Here is a 25,801-nt window from a genome sequence, read left to right as displayed (position 1 = left end):
AAGTTTGCTTCCTCTCTTTTTCTCTCTCAGCCACATGAGGATACAGCAAGAAATTGTCCATCTACAAGCCAGGAAGCAGAATCTCATCAGACTGTAGGTCTGCTGTTGCCTTGATCTTGTATTTCCCAGCCTCAAGAACTGTGAGACATAAATATGTGTTGTTTAAACCACCTAGTCTGTAGTATTTGTTAAAGCAGACTGAACTAAGACAGGTGTCAATTTCTATTTTTCTAAAGGAGTAATAACGTATAGTGTGGTCAGCCACAGAAAAGGCAATGAAAATATGTGAGATCTCTCTCTCCTGCTCAAACTACACATCCCATAAAATGAATATGTATTTAGTAAACAAGACAGACTTTTAGGATGCAGATAACGTAAGGAGGGCTAAGACTCCTCAGTTGAGGCTTAATATTTCCCAAGTTGATGTTTTACTTTAGTAGAGTAGTAGATTTAATAGATTGTCTGAAACAGGAGATTCACGTGTTAAGCCAAAGTGGTTCTATACTCAAGTAAGTTTCAAAAATATTAAATGAAGTAGAATTAGCATATTTCTCTAATTATTGCATTATACTAAGCCTTTGTAGATTAATGACCATGCAGGTCTCCCAAATAATTTGATCAAGAAACATTTTACCCACTATATGTATGAACATCTTCATGAACAATGTCCAGCGGAACATAATTTAGGAAACATTTTTTTCAAAGAACTTGTTTTCTTTCTAAAACATCTGGATGCAGTGATAACAGAGAAATAAGAATAAAGAAATATATGTTTTCCCTTTGTCATAATGACATATGGAACAGTGCCTAAGAATCACTTTCTTACACATGCCTGGAAATTTTGTCTAAGGCACCATAATAACAACCAGCTAGTCTGTCACTGGAAATTACCACCATATTAGTTTCAAATATGTGGCTTATTATAGGCTTATTAGGCTTATTATACATTCTTATTGCAGAGACTAGGTGACTTAGATATGCAAGCTATGGTTGGAGAGGATTTCAGATCTACTTTTTCCAAGGGTCAATGAGAGAAATTCCCTTTTCATTTACATAAATGAGAAACAAAATAATGTATTTAGCTCATAAATAAATAATAATTTATTAGCTCTAGTTACACATCTATATAATATCATCTGTTGCTACATGGTAGGAGGGAATGAAGCCATGTAAAATCCCACAGAAAGTTATACTGAATGAATGTCTTCTAAAAAAATAGTGTAACTTTTCCCTTAATATGAGCATCACACATGCACAAGTGGATTTTCTAAATAACACTTTGATTTGAGATTATATGAGTTTGCATATAACTTTGAAATCATGCTTTTGAACTTAATTTCTTGAAGAGTTTATTTGTTCATCATTTCCTCCAACAAATATTTATCCATCAAACCATGTGCTTAGAATTATACTAGACACTCAGGATACAAAGATGAAAGTTATTCATTGACTTTTTTAAAAAACAAATGGTAGGGCTGGAGATTATATCATTATACAATTAAATACATAAAGAAGTTCAAGTCTTGTAATAGTTTTTAACAATGAAATTTGAATTCCAAATACAGATGTGTAACATTAAATATTCTATCAAAATAATGAAGTAGCTAATAGCAATGCTGTCTGTGGACTCTGGTGAGCAATTTGTATATTCAATGATATGTTAGGCTTTTACCGCGATACTTATAAAACCTCAGAAGTTCAAAAGTATTTTTCTTACTGCAATAAATTCATGTTTTATTTCTCCATTGCCAGTGACAAATTTGTGTCAAGCCCTGTTTTACATAAAGCCTCTTTTCAAAATGTAAATTGTCACTCAAAGTGTGACATATTTATATGATATTCAGTTAACATTTATTGAAATACTTTCTTTAAATGAATATTAAAACAACTGCTAACAAACCCACATACTGTATTCTGGATGTTGTCTGTGTAATTGGTGATGCCAAAATCAGATTTACTTATTTTTAACTATAAATTGAATCACCTATTATACTGTGGACAATTTCTTATCGTGTAGCTACAACCACAGAAACAAGCAGATTTTTAAATTTAGCTCACTTTTGCAATGGCCTCCTGTGAATTAGATCAAGTAGGTCAATTACTAAATCTTTCTAGAGATGAGAATATTGACATACCTCATAGGAGAACTGGGAGAGAAATACAAGCACTGTTTAAATGCTTGATATCTTAATATTTCTCAATGTCATAGCTGGTATCACTTGATGACTGGAGGAGATTAGTTTACCTCCTGTGTTACATAGTATGTGAATGCCTCTGCACATGACAAGAGGTGCTTATGGAACATATGAAAATTCTTCATAGATGTGTGTTTTCTATACACATGTAAAAAGGCAAGCAATCATCTTATATATTGTGTTTGATAAATTGGCAGTTTCAGAAAAAAATAGATCACAGGCACAATAATTCTCTTTACACAGCTTTTTCTTCTATTATCTATTATTACATTTAATAGATTTCCCTCTATAACAGAGATCTGTGTCTTTCTTTTACATTCATTAATTTATGTAGGAGATCACATAAGGGAAATCTTAATAGAGCTTAATATCATAAGGGAAAATCTTTTCTTAGTTATCTAAATCTGAAATATGTTTAGTGCTGTAGTTAATAAAAACAATCATGTGCAATAAACACTGAGCTCTAAGGTGGTCATTTCATCTATATCAATGACTTTTTTTACAGCAGTTGTTTTTATTTATTTATTTTATTTATGTTTGTTTTACAGTAGGTCCTTGTTGGTTATCTATTTTAAATATAACAGTGTGTACATGCCAATTCCAAACTCCCAATCTAGCCCTCTCCCCTCTTCTCCCCTGGTGACCATAGTTAATTCTCTAAGTCTGTGAGTCTGTTTCTGTTTTGTAAATAAGTTCATTTATATCACTTTTTTAAATTCTGCATATAAACAATATCATATCATATTTGTCTTTCTCTGTCTGACTTACTTCACTTAGTATGATAATCACCAAGTCCATCCATGTTGTTGCAAATGGCATTATTTCATTCTTTTTAAATGGCTGAATAATATTCCATTGTACATATGTACCATATCTTCTTTATCCATTCATCTGTTGATGGACATTTAGGTTGCGTCCATGTTTTGCTGTTGTAAACTGTGCTGCAATGAACATTGGGTGCATCCTTTTGAACCATGTCTTTTTTTTTTTTTTTTTTTTTTTTTTTTACAGTACAGCAGGTGCTTTTAAATGTCTGTTTGTCTATTAAATTTGTTCCTGTTTCACAGATGAAATTATTTTCAATAATCTGTGTCCTTAAAAACATCTACTTTCAAATTTATTAGAATATTATGAGAGAGATAACAATGGGGTTTATTTTGTTATGATTTTAAAAGGAAATGCACTGTTTAGTAGCAGTAAATGAAAGTTCTTGCCCCCATCTACAATCAGTTGCCCCATCTACTACTCCAGTGGGTAGTAACCATACTCTGCAGTGAATTTGTGAATCACTAATCTGAAAGGCATTGAATAATGATACGTAAACCTAAAAGCATTCAATTTTCAGTTTTGGAATGTCACTAAAATTATTTTTGTATTTGAAATAATTCAAAAAGATTTTTATCTTATAATTATTTTATCTCTTTCTATTTAACTTTTCCTGAGGTATAACAATTATTTCCACTTTAATTTTACCTGTATTTTTGTAAATCTCTACAGGTTATTTGGCCAAATTCTGTTTTCCTAGTTTCTGATCTGATCACAATTGGTAATAGTGAAATGTGAGGTTAGCTGTTAGATCATAGGTTTCACTTTAATTTTTTGTCCATTAGTCATTAGTTACCAGTGGTGCAAATATATGCAATTTTAGCATTTTCTAAAGTTTTACTTTGAATTTAGCAATTTTGTCAAATAAAACCTTAAACTTTCATTGCTATTTATAATAGCTGCCATAGTGCTATCAAAGCATATGGATGTTGGGCTTCCCTAGTGGTGCAGTGGTTGAGAGTCCGCCTGCCGATGCAGGGAACACGGGTTCGTGCCCCGGTCCAGGAGGATCCCACATGCCGCGGAGCAGCTGGGCCCATGAGCCATGGCCGCTGAGCCTGTGTGTCCGGAGCCTGTGCTCCACAACGGGAGAGGCCGCAACAGTGAGAGGCCCGCGTACCACACACACACACACACACACACACACACACCAAAAAAAAAAGCATATGGATGTTAAAACATATAATTAATTTGTTTCTAAGAGAGAGATACTCTGTATCACAACCTTTAATGTGATTTCATTAAGAATTTTTGTTATATTGTTCTATGGCGCTCATAATAATAGGTATGATCCATTACATAACAAGGCAGAAACATACCTATCAGGAAGTCATGAAGCCACTGACCTCAAAGTCTTTCTTTTAATTGAAGTATAGTTGATTTACAATATTGTGTTAATTTCAGGTATACAGCAAAGTGATTGTTATTTTTTTTTCAGACCATATTCCATTATTACAGGTTATTACAAGATATTGAATATAATTCCCTGTGCTATATAGTAAATCCTTGTTGCTCACCTATTTTATGTATAGTAGTTTGTATCTGTTAATCCCATACTCTTAATTTTTCCCTCCCTCCTTCTCCCCTTTGGTAACTATAAGTTTGTTTTCTATGTTTGTGGGTCTGTTTCTGTTTTGTATATAGATTCATTTGTATTATTTTTACATTCCACATATAAGTGATATCATATTTTATTTGAATTTCTCTGTCTGACTTACTTCATTCAGAATAATATTCTCTAGGTCCATCCATGTTCTTGCACATGGTAATATTTCATTCATTTTATGGCTGAGTAGTATTCCATTGTGTATATATATACTATGTGTATATATATTCCATTGTATGTATATATATTCCATTGTGTGTATATATACACACACACACAACACATTTTCTTAAGCCAGTCGTCTGTTGATGGGCACTTGGGTTGCTTCCATGTCTTGACTATTGAAGATAGTGCTGCTATGAACATTGAGGTGCATGTATGTTTTCAAATTAGAGTTTTCATTTTTTTCTGGATAGATACCCAGGAGTGGGGTTACTGGACCACTTGGTAGTTATGTGTTTAATATTTTGGGGGAACTGTTTTCCATGGTAGCTGCACCGATTTACATTACCAAAAACAGTGTAGGAGGGTTCCCTTTTCTCCATACCCTCTCCAGCATTTATTATTTATAGACTTTTAGATGATAGCCATTCTGACTGGTATTAGGTGATACTTCATTGTGGTTTTGATTTTCATTTCTCTAATAATTAGCAATGTAGAGCATCTTTTCATGTGCCTTTTGGCCATCTGTATGTCTTTGCAAAAATGCCTAGTTAGGTTTTCTGCCCATTTTTTGATTGGATTGTTTGCTTTTTTGCTATTGAGTTGTATGAGCTGTTTGTAGATCTTGGATATTAACTTCTTGTTTGTCACATTGTTTGCAAATATTTTCTCCCATTCCATAGGTTGTCTTTTCATTTTATTGATGGTTTCCTTTCTTGTGCAAAAGCTTTTAAGTTTGATTAAGGTCCATTTATTTATTTTACTGACCTCAGCGTTTTTGTGCCTTAGTCTCCATGGAGTGGCTATTCTGAATATACCTAGATTTTGACTTCCAAAATCCTAGAGCCTCCTGCCTCATATAGCTATTTTGGAAGACTATAAGAGAGACTTAATATTTCCTTTCTAGCACTTATCACAAACCTGACATTATATTATATTAATTATATTATATTATATCATATTAATTTTATGATTATATGCCACCTATGATAGCATGTTAAATATAGGTATACTTTAAGAAACATGCAGTTGTCTTTATTGTTCACTGTTGAGTCTCCAGAGCATATGGTGATCAATGTAATTGTTGAATGAATGAATAAATAAATGAATGTGTAGTAGGAAGAGAAACATTTCCTCATTTATATGAGTGTGGAGTTAGATCCTTGGGATTGTCGCAAAAGAGCTATGGGCACCAGACCTCCTCAGTTATACCTTAAATGTGCTTCTCATAGAAACAATATCATATATATTAATTATATATTACGTATGTTGATAGCTTTTTGTGAGACTTATGACCTAGGAGCCCAACCTCTTTTAATAAAAGCTTTTTATTATGGGATATTATTTCCAAGATTCAGATAGGTTAGTTACAAATAATATGGGAGTGCTACCTTTTCATAAGCTAAACTGCCTAAACCCATGTTATCCAAATTAGTTGGTAATAAATTGCCACAAAATGACTATATGCCCTTAAAATTAAATATTAATACACTATTTGTTTGCAGCCTTCCTGAGTTTCTACATGACACACCAGCCATTCTTCTCTTATTAATAGTTGAAATTACGTGAACTTGAAATTCAAATACTGTGCACAGTTTACTTCAGAAGCCAGACCAAGTCCATTCTAGGAGACATCATTCATTCCTTCCTTTTCATAGGCAAAACCCAACAGGCATTTCCTAGAATATAGAATAGTTATGCCACTCATCGACCAGTGATTGGAAAATTAAATTCAAAGCACTCTCTAAATCAAAACCCATAAACTACCCTCTATTATCACTTATGTTTCATTAAAAGAGAGAATTCTAATACTAAAAATAATAAACATATAATCCCCAAATGAAGAATAATCCATTAAATTGAACAAACTGGGTTTTATGAAATACCTACTACATTTTTCTAATTTCTTTAAGAATGAGTGAAGACTTTGTCACAGTCCATTGGTTAACATTTGGAAATGATATAAAATTTGTATCTTCACTTATAGACTGAAACACTTAACTTCTTCTCCAGGGTCTTTAAAAATCTGCCATGTTTCCTCTGACTTGAACGTAAATTCACCCCAGTCCATATGTGAACATATAAACAAATTAAAGTGTAAGTGTTTTTCTAGAAAACCTTTACATTGCTAAGGTGTTTACCATTCTTTCTAACTCAAGGTATGCACCCAGACCCTAGTTGGTAGATTGAATAAAAAACTGTACTAAGTATACAGTTCATCTTTGAAGAGTATACCAAAAAAATACTGTTTAGAATTGATTCTAAGTAAAAAAATGTTAGTTTTCTGTAGAATTAAGCAATCTGAACACACTACAATTACATAGGACTAATATGAGGATGTCTAGAGCAAGTTGGGCCTGACTGAATAATTTTAACCTTAAGATTCCCATCTAAGGTTTAATCGTACTCCTTAGGCTTCAGCAAAATAGAATCTAAGTGAAGCTTTAATCTGAGAACTTAAGGGACTATAGGGTCTCCTTTGAACTCCGAGTACTGATAGTAATGTTCATGCCCGATGCACTCTTATTTTGTTTTTCTAAATATCTAGCATGCTCAGAAACACATCCACGTACAGACACACAGATAAGGCACAACCCAGTACTAGATACAGAAAAACACTCAGAAGATGTCCAGGACTAAATATGTCAACGTGCTAGGAGCCCTAATAAAAATATAACATGCTAGAACCCTGTGAAATGGTTTTCTGGAATTAAAACAGTATTTGAACTCTTCTTCTTACCCCTGGGGACTTGACTTTATTTCTGCTTCTGGATCTTATTTTTTTTCCTGGATTATGATTTCTGAACCTTTCTCACTTTTTGGTGCCCTCTTTCATTTATTCAACAAAATAACACTTATTGTAAATCTATTTTGTTCTAGTACTTTGTACATTATAAATGGAGAAATGAAAGACAAACTCCGTGCTGTTCATAGTCGAATGGAGAAAACAGGCTGTAACTATGAAATAATAAGCATTATCATTCACTTACTATGTGCCAGTGACTGTATTTGGCATTGCAGAATCAAATATGGATATCTTATCTCCACTTTCAAATGGTTTAAAGCCCAGATTTTAATACATTTGTTTGTTCCATCCTACTTCTGGCCACAGTAGTATTTGCCACTCCTGGGCTTAGATGTCTTCCAGGTTGGTGCATATTGTCATAGCCAGCATAAGTGAAGAAGGAGGCGATTTATGTAAACAAGTGATGTTCCCCGATGGTTTTATTTCACCTTTCCTTGTTTAACTTCATTAAACATGATGGCAGTCTTCATTATTCAAACTGGACTATGTATCCTGATTAAGGAGAGTATCGTTTTTCTAAGACCGGCGTCTGAGGTTAACAATTACTCTATTGCTTTAATGACTTTCAATATAAAATGGAAAAAAATGGAGACTTGGTTCATAGTGATATCCATGTAAGTATTGAAGCATGTTACTCCCTGCTGTTTCTCCTGCTTATCTGTAAGGAGGAAAGACCATATCACCTTGTGTTTTTCTTTTCTCCCACATATGGTGAAGGCATTGAGCCCTTTATAAGTTAACACAAATCCATTATCTGATTCATCAAGTTTCCTGTGTCATTTTCTGAGTACATTTCTTTAAATTTTTCCTTATTGCTGAAACTCTTAATTTCTTTTCTGTTTTAGCATGTCTTTAGCCAAACAAAACTCCAGCCAGCACCATGGGCTGCTTTCATTTTACAGCAATAGATGTATAAGCATTCAAGAACTGAAATACTATTTTGACTTTCATTTTTATTTAAAAAAAGGGTTACATAGACCAGTAGATAGGAGATTTTGAATGATCATTCATTCTGTGTAACTGTCATAGACAAAATGTAAAAAAAAGTAGATTAAAAAACTTAAAAAAATTGAAGTGTAAATTAGGTCTCTACTAAAATGGTAGTAGTTTTCTCACCAAAAAGAAAAACTGTATGAGATTCAAGTATCATGAAGGAACATCACATTAATTTGATTTTTAGTATATTTAAAAGAACACTGTGTATTTAGATTGTAATTGAGGTAAAGGAAACACTTCTTTTTAATCCAACTCAAATTTTGTTTCTGTATATTTCTAAACCTGAAACCTGGGCCTCATCTGGGCCTTATACTAAGACAAGGTATAGTTTTGAACATTTTATTTAGCTTCCTAGAATATCTGTTAGTTATTAACTATTATTTGTGTAGCAAACAGAACGATAAATGGAAGTCAGTGACAATTATTTCCTGTAATTATGGATATATCCTTTATCATATACAGAGTCTTGTTTGCTCCTCTACAAGTAGATAGAAATATCAAATATTATCTAAGATTATTTAGGCTAAAAATTTCTATGTTTCTGTATGATAACTAGACTTACCTGTTATCTACATTTGCACCATTTATGCTTCCTGTTACTAGAATATATTGGTGAAAGGGATTGTGTTGATAAGCAGAGAAAAAGGCAATTAAAAACTTGTTTCAGTTTTAAGATTAAAATCCCAATGCAAAATTAATTTCACTATTCCCATTTGTGGTCACTAACGTAAGGAAAAAAAGGCTTCAAGATGATTAAGGGACAATCTAAGAAGATACAGAAAAAATATAGGCAGAAGATTCAAGTAAGAAGAACAAACATAAGATTTCTCTTCCCTACTGCTGTAATTTCACTAATGCTGTAAAAGTTTTATATTTGCCTAGAACTCTTAGCATTCTCAGAAAAATGCATTTTCACAGTAATCCTCAAATTAGAAAAATCCTCAATAAAATGCAACAAAATATTTAGATTGAGTTGATAGAAAATTTCTATATATATTAGTCAATCACTGTCTTCAACTAGCATGCCCTGTTATAAAACTCTACAGTTTAATGTAGGGTCAAAATTAAATTTGCATTAAACTAATGATCAAAAACATGTAAAAATAATGCTAAAAATTTGGAATTCCCACCTTAGAACTATCGCTAAACATTGAAAATGTTCATATTAAGTTTTTGGTAAAAAGTGTACTTTTACTTAAGGAGCTATTTTTGTTGAGAGCAGTTTTTTGGTCAGAAAAGACTCAACAAATTCAGAAGGAAGAAACTGCAATGGATCCCTGGCTGTTCCTTCTTTTACTTCCACCTCAAAGAGAGAAGCCCTGGGGTTCTGAAAAATAAAGTTTTTCTGTATGGAAGTTACAGCTTCTGACTGGACAACACAGTAACTGTATATGCCCTCCATTTCTACAGTGTTGGTAATATGGCTATGGCAAGTGGATGCTGTGAACTTTAGTCTATGATGGCAGTATAATCACTTAAACTTGAATAAACTCAAAGCCCTAATGTGGCTGTTTTCCAACAAAAACTGAGATGGAAATTTGTGTTGAATAGCCACTGATTACAAGAACATGATTAACATGAGATATGGAATTGATTACGGGTGCTGTTGTGAAGGCCTACACCAGAAATGTAATATCTTCTATTGAAATATGAGGGCAGCATAAAGACCAGAGACCACAGACAACATTATGTTTTCTGGTATATTTTATAGGCTGGATAAATAATCCAGAGTTGCAAATGGTTTACTGAAATCTTTTTTTTTTTCTTTTTGCCAGAATGGCAAGTGTATAATTGTATCTATTTTGCCTGAAATGTTAAGTGCACCAGAGGTTAGCACCAGAGATTAATCTACTTTATTTTCATTAAATTGAATCCCAAGTGAAATAGTTGTTTTCCTCATTTACTGAAACTTTCATATTGCTTTGAGAAGAAGGCTTCTCCACATAATTCTTAGCTATTTATAATAGGACAGTATTTATATTAAAGACAGTGGTAATGTCACTCTAAAATTTTAAAGTGTTATTGAGAACATGTATATTTAAATAACACTCGGAGGACCATTTCTAGCATCCTATAATACTGTCATGAAATAATTCTTCATTGTGAGTGTATGTGTGTGTGTGTGTGTGTGTGCACTGTGAAACCCTGAAACATAGAAGCATATGACTCATTAAATCTTAAAATCTCTGTGGTAAATCTGTGCTTTTACTTATGCAAGTATGTAATTGAGATCACAGTCATCTCTTTAGAAAGATATAAACTCACAGACTATGTGAATTTTTGTAATCGTACACAAAAGATTATCTGTATTACCACAGTTTTACAAGTTATCAAATGTTGGACTGCCTACCTCTTGGTATAACACGATAGAAAATATACAGTGGTAAGCTACTATCGCATAAAAATGGAGGTGTCTCAATATATTGTATAAAATGGAACTAAACTAGATCAGTGGTTTATAAATCTATTTTTAGCTGCGACTTTTAAAATTTTAGTTCATGGGGCCTCCCTGGTGGCGCAGTGGTTGAGAGTCCGCCTGCCGATGCAGGGGATACGGGTTCGTGCCCCGGTCTGGGAGGATCCCATATGCCGCGGAGCGGCTGGGCCCGTGAGCCATGGCCGCTGAGCCTGCGCATCCGGAGCCTGTGCTCCGCAACGGGAGAGACCACGGCAGTGAGAGGCCCGCGTACCGCAAAAAAAAAAAAAAAAAAAAAAATTTTAGTTCATGGCACAAAATTACTGACAAACTAGATAACTTGTCATATTTAATGGGACTGCTTTTTGATTAAACACTGATGAGATCATTTAAGATTTTAATTCATTTTATTAATTTGTTAAATTCAGACATACCTATTCACTTAGCTTGTCTGCCTTTTAAAATTATTATTGACAAGTTGATGTTTGAATTTGTTTTCCTAAGTAAACTTTTCAGGAAAAAGCCAAATAAAACTTGAAGTCTTCATGATATATTTTAACATTTTATGTAATGTGAAACTGTTTAATATATACCTTCTTAAAAGTGGAATAACAACAAATATATAAGCAGTCATTATATGTACATTTTCTTTTTTGTTTTTCAATTATGTTCATTACAATATTTTTCTAAGAAATACCTTTTTGTTTAAATCGTAAACTTCTCTGTCAATATTTTACTAATGTACTTTTGATTTTTCCAGACTCTAAGTCATTTCTTGTGCACTTGGATATTTTTTAAAGAATAAATGAAGAAAGAATCCATATTTCTTCTTTCTTTCCTTTTTGAAAAAAAAAATACATTAAAGAAAAAAATATGAATTGTTTCTCCAGGTGAAAAAAATCTCCTCTTTACCATTCATATTTAGTGTTGTAAGCAGATGCTCAATTGTCTACAAATTTCCCTGTGAAAGTACTCATATAAACTTGAAAGTTTTCATCTCTATATTTCTCAAGTGATTTCGTTTCACAAATTGAATTTGAGCCCATAAATACTTGTACTATTCTATGGGCAATAAAGTAATTGACTTCAGCTTTATTTCATACATAGAAAATTAATTGACTCATTTCTAGCAATATTGCTACATCATACTCATGAATTTTAAAGATGCTTTAAACAGCTCGTATTTGATGAAATCCTTTTTTCCACTAACATACTATTGAGGAAATGTAACAAGATTATTAATTCAAATGATTTTTGCTGAAAGTTGATACATTTTGTCATATTTATTTTACTAAAAATACATAGCTATTAAAGAGATTGAATTTCTGAAACAGAAACTACTACTACATATTTCTTTCTTTTTAAACCATTTTGCCTTGTGGTTGCGCATAAAAACTGAGCTACATATCTTGCTCAATGGACTTGTGTGGTCTTGATCAAAAAGTCAGTAAACTGACCAAGGAAGGATGGGTGCTAGAATTCTACAAGAAAGGCCCACAATTTTATCTTTTGAAACATAAATACCTAGTTCATTAGGTAATGAAACATTTTCTCTTTGTTGGTTAAAATGACCTCATGTTCCAGTATATTTTATGAATTAAAATTTTAACCCTTCAAAAGGAGCAAACGTTAATTAATATCAGGGACTTCCGATCTTAGACATTAATTTGGCATTAATTAGTGTATCAATCTCTCTGGATCTCAGTTTACTCCTCTGCAAAATGATGTGGCTGTTTTCTGTATGATTATGTCACGCATATAGTGTGTAACGAGAAAATTAATCTTCTCAAATGTGGGTTGACTAGCTGTAGCTTGGACCTATTCTTCCTGTATTGTATTATAGTCTTGAGGTTTTTCACACATTCCATGATTACCTTTGAATTACAATAAAATTTCTTTCAAAGCATTATGATCCAAGGTAAAGTTTGGTCTTCTACTTGACTCTCACTGTTTAAGCATTTGGGCAGCCACTGGACAAGCAGGTGGACTAGACTAAATAATACAGTATTTATTTCTAATGAGGAATGACTCTAATGGACAGTAACACATCAAAGGTAGTAAGAACAAACAAAAAAGTCTGCCCCAACAATAATAGGATTCCTCACTTTTTCTGCCATTAATCATGTTCCTAAGTCACTTATTCTTTGAGGATTTTTCTGGTTTATTTTCTCTCAGAGGAATTGTCCCGGATTGAATGTATTAGATAATGGCAAACTTCTGCATGCACACACAGACAAATGAGCTCAACTGTACATCCAACAGGGAGAAAAAACATAATGATTTTATGTAAACATAGCAAGTCTTATAGAGTGTTATGGGGAAGAATATTTGTAATAGTTTATCATGCACCTGGGAAAAATGAGAAAATAGGCAATTCATTTAGGTTCTTATTTGAGTATATTTTACCTAATTTTAATCAGTGTAGCAAAATTGAAAAAAATGAAATAATGAAACTAAAAATCTGATATTAAAAATATAAATTAATATAAAAAACTGGACATTAATAGAAAGAAAAAACAAAAGATCTTTGGTGTGTTTGAAGTTTCTGATTTTTTATATTGTATTTCATTTGATCTTTGCAAGAGCAGGAAGCTTCCAGAAATTCTATACTTTAGGTAAACATATGATGCGTTAGCAATTGAAATGTTTTGCTCACTAGTTAAAATGGGTAAAATGCCCAACTTCCGAATTTGAGCACATAGTTAAACTCTTTCCCAGGCAATTTCTAAGATCATGGAGAGGTACTACGGTTTTAAGAACAACAGTTAATTAGTAATTTGAGGTCAGGATATCTTCAGTGAATTTAGCAAACACGCTACACACACACAAAGAAAATAAAAAATAAATGATATCTAACAATATTTTGAATAAAATGAGAGGCCTAGAATTAGTTTCTTTTGGAGCATTTAAAAATGCATTATACAAAATATTGTGATATTAAAGTATAATGGACAGTTATCCCTATATTCAAAGAAGCATTTATGTGGTAAACAAGGTTTGTTACAAAGTTATGCTTTGGACATTTCAGAGTAAAGCTGGGAGCAGTTGATTCCTAGCTATATTTTAACATCGCTCTGCCGAAGAAAATCATTAAGATGGTCCTAATGTTGTTTGACTGAAATAGGGAAGAAGGTATAGTGCCACTAACTGATATACTACATCCTGGGATTTTAATTTGTATCGAATGTTGAAGAAGGCTAGTGAGTGAAAAATAGAAAGTGATATGTTAAAACATTTCATGCTAAAAAATATCTAAAAATATCTAACATATCAAAACTAAGCTGTAAGTTATAACTGGGAAAACGTAATGCTAAAGAAAAAGAGTTCTGTAGGTTAATATGCAAAACTAAACTAAAAATAATTGTATGATTGGAATAAGCAAATGTCTTAAAATAAATTTTCTAGAGGTTTTTACTGAAGACTAATTTTCAAAAATATAAACATAAACTTTCCTTTATTTGAATATATAAAGTTCAGACAATTTACAAAATTTATTTTTCTTCAAACAAAAGCAAAAGGCAAATCATAAAGTCATTTATTTACCATGTTTGAATTATTTCAGATTTCATATTAACATATATCTCTGGACTTAGGAGGGATATGTATGTGTTTGATATTTATTCATTCATTATAAAATATTAACTGAGTGCCCTACTCTGTGTCCTGTGGTGTCAGACTCTGAGGTATAGTAGAGAAAAAAGAAAATTTTCTTTACCTTCATATCCATGTTTAGAGTATTAAGTTATATATAGGGAAAGAGAGAGAGAGAGAAAGAGAAGAAAGAAAGAGAGAGAGAGAGAGAAAGAAAGAGAGAGAGAGAGAGAGAAAGAAAGAAAGAAAGAAAGAGAGAGAAAGAGAGAGAGAAAGAAAGAAAGAAAGAGAAAAGAAAGAAAAAGAAAGAAAGAAAAAGAAAGAATTATTATTCATGGTTACATCATGTCTGAAAAAAAATGTGAATTTAGTATCAACAGAGTGGAGTAGCAATCAATGCAGTGAATCAAGGAATCCCACATGCAAACCCAGACTTCAAGGACAGAAACATGCTAATAAGAAGGCAGAGGTACAGACAGGCAGAGAGGATGCTCAGATGGCATCAGGGTGGTATTTTGTGAGCTTGGGAAAATCTGGTCTTTGGTTTTCTCATTTCTAAAATGAACAATAGGACCAGGTCTTTTAAGGCCACTTCTGATGTTTTATACTGGATATTAGGTGACTGGGATAGAGAGTTTCAGTTCTCACTTGAGATTATGGTAATCAGTATGCCAGCGGTTAAGTCTTCGTTTATACATCTAGATACTGTAAGACCTGAGACTAATTCTAGAGCTTCAGGCTGATAATCTTTCCTCAGCACAAGACCAGTCAACTAATTATATGCAGGCCTCTACTACAAAGTTTCTGACCACTGTACTTTAGCCTTAATAAATTAATCTCTGTATAGATGCATAATAATGAAAACAGAACTAGATAATAGGCACCCCCATAACTTGAAAGGTCAAAATTGACTCCGTTCACTTGATGATACTTATGTGTATTTGGGGACACAATGTAAGGGGAGATTTTACTTTAGGCTGTGTCTCCTGAATCAGTGTTTTAAGTTGTGAAAACAAAAGAAGTGATGTATAGGCTAGGGGATTGAAAATGAAATCAATGCTAACAAGATAAGAGGCCATAGGAGCTTGGGGCAAGAAACCTAATAGGGCAATGAGAGGCAGGCAGGGAGAAAATAGTTCTTAATGGCTTTGGGTAGGATAAGTGGGTAACACCATGATACACATATGAATATGAGAATAAGTCTTTTTTATTTTGCACTTCTCTGATGAATGTGGCTGACTTGTGATGCCTGGCCAGGCATGGGATTAGAATGCAACTGACTTGGAGTTCTCAGTGGCCAGTGGGAAAAGGAGCAAGCCCAAGCATTTGAGAGAGAAATCAAGAAAGCCCAAGCTGAGTGTGTAACCAATTCTTTAATATTAAGGCAAAGAAATAGGAATGAGGGGGAAACAAGCACAAAGAAAAAGCCTGGGCTCAGAGGGTAGGTCTTGAGGCATAGCCAGACCTGAAGAACAGAGCTACACCAACCATATTATGTTCAGTGACCATGCCTCCAAAATGTCTAGGCACCTCACTTGTAGTAGTCAGCAGATATTTTATTAAACCATGGGATCATAGGAATTCCAACAAAATTAAACTGAAAATATTGTGTTTTCTGTCTGTGTCCTTCATTAAATTACAGTAATCTCCTTGACAAGACATTTGCAAAAGCATCTAGGAATATACCTGCTGTGATCTTAAGTTCTTGATGAGTATTACTTTCTGTTCATCTCCTTGTTTCTTCTTTGTAAATAAGATATTTGCTGAGGACAGCAGGATGTCTCCTTTGTACTAAAAGGGAAGAAAACTTTGAAGAATTCAACGTTTTATTTCAGCTGGTCTATCAAAAATAAATGAAATATTTTTGCTTCTTTCTTAGTGTATTTGTCTAAATAGGAGCAGATGTTTATTGGAAATGTGTATATATTACCTTTCTGATTCTCTGAATGGCTTATAGCCATAATTATTTAAATTAAAGTCCTCCTATTCATGCATTAAAAATAGAAAATGTGAGCCTTCATTTATATTTTGGACACTTGAAAAGAAAAATAAATAAAATCCCACCATGATAAATCCTAACATCAAAGAAAATTACAGTTTTTCCTCTTCTTAATTGAGAATATTCAGAGAAGTAATATGACTATGCACATACTTTGAAATTATCACCCGAAGCAGTAACTATTAAGCTGTCTTGTCAAGTGCTGCTTGGCTTGCATTTTTAATAATATTTGTGGTACCTTGGACTTTGTACAAAGACTGTGAATTGCTTGCCTTATAATCTTGGAAGATGCTGCTATTCCAATTCCTTTTACTTGTCCAGTTCCTTTGACTTGCTAGCAGGATCCTATTGGAATATGTGATGCAGAAATGAGTCTTCTATAAATGATTTAAGGCCAAGGATTTGAAATATGTTTGTATTTTGCATTGGAGGACTATTAAAAAATAAGAGAATCTAAAACAGAGGTAATGTAGCATTTTGGTTTTCCTTTTTCAGAGAAGAGTTTTTTGATGTTCTTTTCCAAGTTACTAATGCAAAGAAAATACATTTAATTAATCTTCTTACAGTAGGTTGTTCATTTTTGTTGTTTTCATTTGGTTAGCAGAGGTGCTTGTTTCCATTAAATATTAATCATGACATTCATTAAGCATTTATAATAAACATATTGATACCTGGATGGCTTCAGGAAGAAACTGTAAGCAGTTTAATGAGAGAGAAATCTGGTTTAGAAAATCAGAGGTTAAGTACAATTTAGATAAATTTTGAGAGAGGACAAAAGTGAGATTAAACGAATGAACGAAGGTTTCATTTAACACCCTAATATGAAAGTTGTTAGGTAAGATACAACCTTGATGTCTCTCTGATTTTAAGGAGCTCAGAAGTTTTCCCTCATTAACACCTTTTACTTCTGTCTGTCTGATGGCAGCTAAAACTCTGAGAGGGGCCATCTGAGGTATACGATTTATGTGCATCCCTTGTGATGCCACATTTTCATATCTTTGTCATTTCAACAGAATCAAAAAATAATGCTCCATTTAATTTCATGTCTAACTAAATGAGGCTCTGTGAAGTTAATACTTAATGTCTGAAATCACATTCTGGATTTATTGAAAGCCAGTATGTATGGTTTCTTTGCTCTGTGTGTTTCAGGACAATTTTTAAAGATTTAAAACAAAACTATAGGTAGTTTTATTCACACAGATTGTAGACAGGTTTTAAATATTTCTTGTTATAATAACCTTTCTGAAGAAGAAAAATCTGGTTTTACACTGTTTAGAAACTGGTATCGTGCATTGACATTCTCAAAACCATAGTATTTTACTAGGAAAGAGATAGGTTTAGACCTCTTCTTTGGCTAAATAGTATTTTGGAAGCTATATAAATCATACTTAATTTTTCTAAATCCTGTGTATATTCAGAACTTCTAAGGTCATTGTGCATAAAATAATGCTTTGGTAAGAAAGAATAATGCATTCCCAGGTTATGTATAACAAAAAAATCTCAGCATTTGAGATGAGAAGGCTCTCAGTATTACTAATCTATAATTTTTATCTCTATTTTCTGTCTGTCTCTAGGTTTATATTTGTGAATAAATGTATGACTAAACACTTAGTTATCCAATTGTAAAAGATTCCTAACCAGATTGGTTCAATGAAATAAACATTTATTATTAATTTTAAACTAATGAATTTTCTTTCAAGTTTTATAACATTGTTGTGTTATTTGTCACATGCCAGGGTTAAATAAATGTGGATTCATGTTACATTTTTATCCCTTCTTTTCCACATTTACTGCTTTTTTCCTCATTGTCATTTTTTAAAAATTTGTACTTCCTTTTTTCTTTCAAACTTTATCTACGCTTTTTCTTTCAAACTTTATTCCAAATATATATACTTGCCTTTCACTGCTTCTTGTTAGTCACATCCATATTGATTTTTTTTTTTTTTTTTTTTTTTTACTATTACTCTGAAATACATGATTTTTTCTGGGGAATATCATTCACATGTCTTCATGCTTGAGTTACATTGGAGACAATGACTAATACTTTATTTACTTAATTTAGAAAGGGAAATAATTTTAAAAAATTTTCACGTTATAGCTCCTTCTCTCAATACTGTATATTGAGGAAGCAGAAATTTTACATCTGAATTAGTTTTCTTTGACTATTTTTGCTGGTTATTTTCTAATTGTCTTTTATTTATTTTTTTTTTTTTGTCCTTCTATTATATTACACAGTGGGAAGAGATTGGTGAAGTTGATGAAAATTATGCCCCTATCCACACATACCAAGTATGCAAAGTTATGGAACAGAATCAAAATAACTGGCTTTTGACCAGTTGGATCTCCAACGAAGGTGCTTCCAGAATTTTCATAGAACTCAAGTTTACTCTGCGGGACTGCAACAGTCTTCCTGGAGGGCTGGGGACCTGTAAGGAAACTTTTAACATGTATTACTTTGAGTCAGATGAGAATGGGAGAAACATCAAGGAAAACCAGTACATTAAAATTGATACCATTGCTGCCGATGAAAGCTTTACAGAACTTGATCTTGGTGACCGTGTCATGAAACTGAATACAGAGGTCAGAGACGTAGGACCTCTAAGCAAAAAGGGATTTTATCTCGCTTTTCAAGATGTGGGTGCTTGCATTGCCCTCGTTTCCGTTCGTGTATACTATAAAAAATGCCCTTCTGTGGTACGACACTTGGCTGTCTTCCCTGACACAATCACTGGAGCTGATTCTTCACAGTTGCTTGAAGTGTCGGGCTCCTGTGTCAACCATTCTGTGACAGATGAACCACCCAAAATGCACTGCAGTGCTGAAGGGGAATGGCTGGTGCCCATCGGGAAATGCATGTGCAAGGCAGGATATGAAGAGAAAAACGGCACCTGTCAAGGTAAGAGTTTACCTGTGGATCTGCAGGGGTTGTCTGCTTCAGTTGGATCATGTATATGTATTTCTTCCAGTGATTATGAGCAAACGACATTTTACTTTGCTAATTTATGGAGATTATTTCTCTTCAAGTTTGATTTCTTCTCAGAATTTTAAAACTTCTGGCAGTGATGAAAGATTTAATGTAATATTTTATTGGATATACATAATTCTCAGAGAGTGTCTTACTTGCAGAGTAATATTCCATATTCATTTTGCTTTCAGAAGTTTTATTTTTGGACAGCTCAGATCAAGGGATTATTTCTTTGTATATAACTTTCTTTGTATGATTAGTGTCTGCTACTTTATTGCTATTTTATCTCCATGAAGAGAAAAGAGTACTCTTTACTCATTATATGAAATTCAAATGTAAACCTTCAATGAGACTTGTTTTGGCATGTTTTTAACTGCCTTTAAAATTTCTTCAGATATAAGTTCAGCCACATGAACTTCATTGGAAAATATGTGTAAGGTGACAGGACATATTTTACTGTGTTGTCTACATATAATGACTATTACATGCTTGCTTTTAAGAATTTTCAGGTCAATTTTAAATACACAATAAGTAGAACCTAAGAAAATAACTGTTTGGAGATAGAGCCAATACACAAAGGTCATTTCAAAGCAATTTGCACTTGGAAATTTTTTTGTTTTAATTTTTCTTTTAAATTGAAACTTGATCATGCATGCCTCCTTCTTCATCTGAAAATACCCTCATTTTGCCTGCAGTGTGGTGAGTTGCCCTTTTAAACTTGGATCTTTATCAATAGCTTTTTGGAACAGGATAGTACTTTATGCAAAGTGAAGAACAGCTTATGAAGAAGAAAACACGTTTTCCTTAAAAGAGAAAAAATCCATCCTTATGAACCTGAACTTGTTTTCACCATGATGTGTACATGCCAAATGGGTAATGAGAGATAATGTGTATTAACTGAGGAGAAAACCAAATGTTAAGAAGTTCCCTAATCCCACTGGTAGCTTCAGGTGCATTTTTTTTTTTTTTCTAAATCCAGTATATAATGTGAATCAAACTTGCTCAAGTTTGTTCAGGCCTGACTGTAGATTGACCGTAGATCCAGGGAAACAAAACTAGGAAATTTCCTGTAAATCATACTGACTTTGCTTAATTATTTCTCTCTAGAAACACATTGCACCATATTTAAACTTCCTTTTTCAACATCAACTCATATTTGTACACCCTCTACCATAAAGTGCATGATTATTTTTCCATGTAATCTACAACTCTCTATTTCTTTATATGTATATGTAAAGTTTTATTAAATCAAAATTATTTTTCAGATATGCTTTTAAGTTTGTCAAGGAAGTGAATCAGATTTTATTTAGGTTTGGATTTAAAGGAAAGTTCTAACTAACACCTTAACTTTTCTTTTTGAGCAGCCTTCTTGGTATAAGGTGAAGATATATGTAATTGTAGAATCAGAAGTGGGAGTTAAATATGATCCACTGAATACACTGTATTCTTTTCCCTAAAATATTTACAATATGAATCTTATTATTTCTAAGAATTTGTTTACTATTATTAAAAAGCAGCATGCTTGATTTGGTTATTTGTTTATATCCTTTTAATGAATTATTATGTGGTAGCTTTAGTTCAAGCACAGTGACTTTTGTCTTTGTCCATATCGACAGAGTATAAAGGACCTCTGCATTTAGAGGATAATTTTTGATTGTTGCTGTGCTTAAAATATTATGCAGGTGCTTATCATGAAAACATCTTGGGGAAGTAGTGTTCTGACAGGATGTTTTTTAGTGCATGCATTTACTGCAACTTTCTATTCTCGTACTCTTACTAATTGAGGAGTAGAGACCTGAGAGAAAGAGGGACGAACTGGAGAGGCTACCTTGGAGGAAACGTCAATAAACTGGATTCTGTCTTAATGTGTTTATTACCCTACTCTGGTAGGAGGAACAAAGGCTGTGGGTCATGAAGGCTGTAGACACAGCACCAGAAGTTGTTCTACACAGTGCAGTCTATATGAATAGTGTCTCTTGGTGTTTTCCCATGTACAAATGATATGTGACTGGTCTAGGAGGAATTTCAAATGTTTATTCTATAAATAACATATCTTATTGAATAAATGTTGAAGGTTTGTTTTGGAGAATTAAGGCATCACAGATAGTCCCACATAAATAAATATATGTATTTAAACCTATATATTATATGTACATGCAAATGTAAATGTATGTATGTGTGTAAGTGTGTGTATCATATACAATTCCTCCATAACTCTAACTCATTCTATGGTTTTGATATACTGTCCCCAAACATTTAAGCAGGGATGTTGATGTTTTGGAGCTATCTTTGATAGGCCAGAAATCTAGGAATCATTCTTGACGTCTCCTTCTTACCCACATCCCACTTTCAATCCATCCCAAAGTATTTATAGAAACTACCATGCAATTATCTCATAGAATCACCCACTTCTTTCTGTTTCCTTTTTCCTCCAATCTATAAGCATATCATGTTGGAACTTTATTTTTAAATATAATGAATGACTTTTTATGTAGTTTTGGTTTTTGAGCCATGTGAGTGTATCATCTCTACAAAAATGCAAATCTGGTAGCTGCACACACACATCCTCCTCAGTCCCTGCCTAGTCCCAACACACTTACTTTAGACTCTTCAATGGTTTCCTTTAAAATAAAGTTTTTAAAGTAGCCTAAGGCCCTGCATGGCTTTGCTCCTGTTAGCTCTCTAGACACATCTTAAACTATGCACTACCCACACTGGCTCGCTTTTAGTTTCTCAAAGGCTCACTTTCATTACTTGTTCTTTTATGATTCTGTTCCCTTCCCCTGAAACATTCTTTTACCTCCCTTATGCCTGATTAACTCATACTAATCCTTCAGATCTGTGCTCCAACACTCCTTGTTCAAGGAAGCTGGCCCTGATCCTTGAAGACTAGGTCATCCCCCTCTGTTATTTACTCACATATTTTCCTTCATAAAACCATTTAGAGTTATGATTTTGCACATATTTGTTAACTTATTATTTGATTAATAATTCACTCCCCACCCCCATTAGACTACATACTCTTTGATTACAGCAGTGGTGTATGTAATCTTAAGAAGTGATAAAGAAATCAAAAGGCAAGAGGTAAGGAAAATGAATTTAAAAGAGGAAATAGGATGAGCAAAGTCATAAAAGAATACTATGTTTTAAAATTATTTATTTTAAATAAATAATTGTGTTTATCTTACCTTTGTACTTATCTTTAGAAAACATCCTTGGTCATAAAAATGGACAAATATGTCTTTTAAATTAATCTTTACTTAGTCCTAAGATTCTCAGGCCAAATTTTCAAGTTTCAGGTATTAAATCATATATGATTGGCATATGATACATTAACTATTATAGAGGTCATCTTAGTGATTTTTGTAGACCTCGAAACATCACATGTTGAAAAGTGTTTATAATATAGCCTTATTACATATTTACATTTAATAACTCATTTTCTTTTATAATCAAAATATGTTGGGATTTAATTAAGGCTGTAATAAGATGGTGAAGTTTGAGTAAACCTGTTGTAATGATTGTCATATGTTAAGATTTACTGAATCTGTACTAGGAAGTGACCAGGTAGTTGCTGTTGGATCATGTTCACGTGACCTGATATGCATGCAGGGCATGATAGACTTGACCGAGAGGCTTTTAGCAACTAAACCTTAAGGAATCAGAATGCTAGGCAGCTTATTAACATATGGCAGCTTCAATCCAGAAGACAACCAAGAAGTGATTCAGGAGTCCCTGTCCATTTAGCAATTCATATTTAACTTCCTTTAGGAGAACTTGACTACCTTTTCCATAATAATCTGATTTTAACAAGATAAGCAAGTACTCTGGTTTCTATTGTATTACCTTAAAATATAGAGTGAATTCATTTTTCTAAAGCTTACTTATATCCCTGAATTTTCTATAATAAGCTGCCTTAAGTATACAAATTTATTTCCTTGAAATGTTCTTTATTTTCAGGAACTGATAATGTATTAAATCCATTTATTGAAGTATGTTTCCATATTTGTTATTTATTATTATTTCTGATGAAATTCACACTATTTTTTTCCCTTAAGAGTCAAATGAAATTTTTTTGAGCACAAAATTGTTAGCAGAAACCCATTTTGGAAGTTTCTGCTTTTTATTGAAGTGAATGTGTTTGACAGAAGTAATTGAGTTCACATGAATCAAATGTTGCCTGCTGAGTTCTCTTGTGATTATGTTGCTGACTTACTCAGATGCAAGGCAAGACCACTAATCTTCATCAGTTGCTAGTGGAATGAATTAGTAATTTGAAATTACCCCTAGATAATTATAGTTTCACTTATATCAAATGGAGGAAAGAGATTTAGATTGTGGGTCACTGCCAAAACCAGTCAGAGTGAAGAAGGTATATGGTGCATGCTCAAATAGAGGGTAAGGGAGGGTGTCACATGACAAAGGCTGTGGAGAAAAAGCACATTAATTGTCCAACTGGGAGATGATTGCACAGCAAGGAAATGTAGTGAAAATACTGAGCTCAAGAAAGAGCCTTGATTCAGAAACAGTACAGATACTGCAGGGAGTAGTATGTCGATCATTCAAACTTCTGGTGCATATTTATGTTCGAAACAAAATTGACTGGAAATTTAGGGTATTAGGTGCTCATATAATTATGCATTGGAGAGCCTAGTTATTTTTAATTAGGCACATTACCAAAAAACTTCAAAGGGGTTGAACTTTTGGTCCTGTTTCGTATGCCATTTTATGCAGCAGAAGGAAACTAATTTTAATCTAAAAATTTTAACAAAAGATGGCAATTATGAAAGTAGAGTGTCAATGGTGTGTGAGTATATGTGTGTGTGTGTGACCTACTGCTGTGAACTGCCACTAAGACAATCAAGTAGTTAAGTCATTTCATTTCATTTGCAGGTATTACACATGAGAGTAATAAAATAGATTTTTCTTTTCTTTTTAACTCCTCCCTTGAATAATTTTAGATAAGTTCCATTAAAATGTTAGAGCATACTCTGCATTTTTTTGTTTTTCTTTTTTCTTTTCTTTTTTTTTTTTTTTTTTTGGTAAATCAGCGTTTTTCAACACTGATACTATTGATATTTTGGGCCAGATAACTAGTTGTTTGGGGGGAGGGGTGGTCCTGTTCACCATAGCATATTTAGCAGCTTCCTTGGCCTCTAATATTCCACTCCTGATTTTCATAGTCAAAAATGCCTCCATATATTGCCAATGTCCCCTGGCGGCAAAAATCTCTCTTAATTGAGAACCACTGATTGAAATATACTCCATCTGCCTACGTGAGCAGATGTGCTGCTAAAGCTAAATATGTTTATAGACTGGTTACCTTTGCAAAAGTGAACATTTTTCTACAGAACGAAAGAAGTGTACATTTCTTAAAATGCATATTCATTTTGAAATGTGACTACTTTAACTTGGATAAAGTGATATAGGATATCAGGAAATACGCTGCTGATGAGACGCAATGTACTCTAGTGTTTTAAGCATGCAGATTCTGAGCCAGAATGCCTGGATTCAAATCCTACCTCTGTCATTTATCAGCGCTGTATCCCCGGCCAAGTTGTTGAATCTCTTTATTCCTTTTTTTCCTCGTCTCTAACTACCTCATAGCAATTCTAGGAGATATTATATGAAAATTATTTAGAATATTTAGAAAAGTATTTAGAAAAGTATTTAGAATAATGCCTAGAAAACAGTACTTATTCAATAAACATTAGCTATGTCTTAGATATTTTATTAAAAATAAAATTATGTACAGGAATATGTATCTGTCCATTGGAAAATACAGGGTAGCTTCAGCTTAGAAAATTCTCTAATTTGTTTAAACTAGAGAGTATATTCTTGAGTAGAATCATTTATCAAAGGATAATCCTACATTTTTATTTATTGGGTGATCAAAACTATGTAAATATGTAGGAACCTACTTTATAAAGGAGATTTGCTTTCTCCTTAGATATCATCACTCATTCTTTAAATTATTGATCACTCATCCTTTAAGTTATTGTACTAGGCACTGTAGTCTATCTATACAATTCCTGTATCCTAGTAATGCAGACAGATAGCTCACAAACATACGTATGCACTCACATCTACAGTTACGGTTTATAAGCATTGTTACTGGCAGTGTGAGTGTGCAAAAAAAGGGTAGTAAGAAAATTTCTCTGAAAAGGTGATGTTTAACACAGATGTGAAAAAAAAAGCCACATGAAGACTATGGGAAACAGCTTAACAAGCAGATGGAAG

The 25,801-nt window shown here is 33.1% G+C and overlaps 1 protein-coding gene across 10 annotated transcripts in view; it reads left to right on the top strand.

Annotated features, from left to right (window-relative positions):
• EPHA5 (EPH receptor A5) overlaps window positions 1-25,801 on the top strand; it is a gene marked incomplete at both ends in the record, with an annotated part of 319,089 nt that overhangs the window by 42,497 nt on the left and 250,791 nt on the right. For all 10 annotated transcript variants that reach the window (XM_079712446.1, XM_079712444.1, XM_079712445.1 and 7 more), the window contains one exon: window positions 18,832-19,492. In XM_079712446.1, coding sequence (XP_079568572.1) covers window positions 18,832-19,492 — 661 coding nt within the window. The remainder of the gene's footprint in view (window positions 1-18,831; window positions 19,493-25,801) is intronic.

Source organism: Hyperoodon ampullatus, assembly GCF_949752795.1.
Source record: "Hyperoodon ampullatus genome assembly, chromosome: 1".
Classification (NCBI taxonomy): Eukaryota; Metazoa; Chordata; class Mammalia; order Artiodactyla; family Ziphiidae; genus Hyperoodon; species Hyperoodon ampullatus.
The sequence above is the reverse complement of the archived record's forward strand: the minus strand, read 5'-3'. Positions and strand labels throughout refer to the sequence as shown.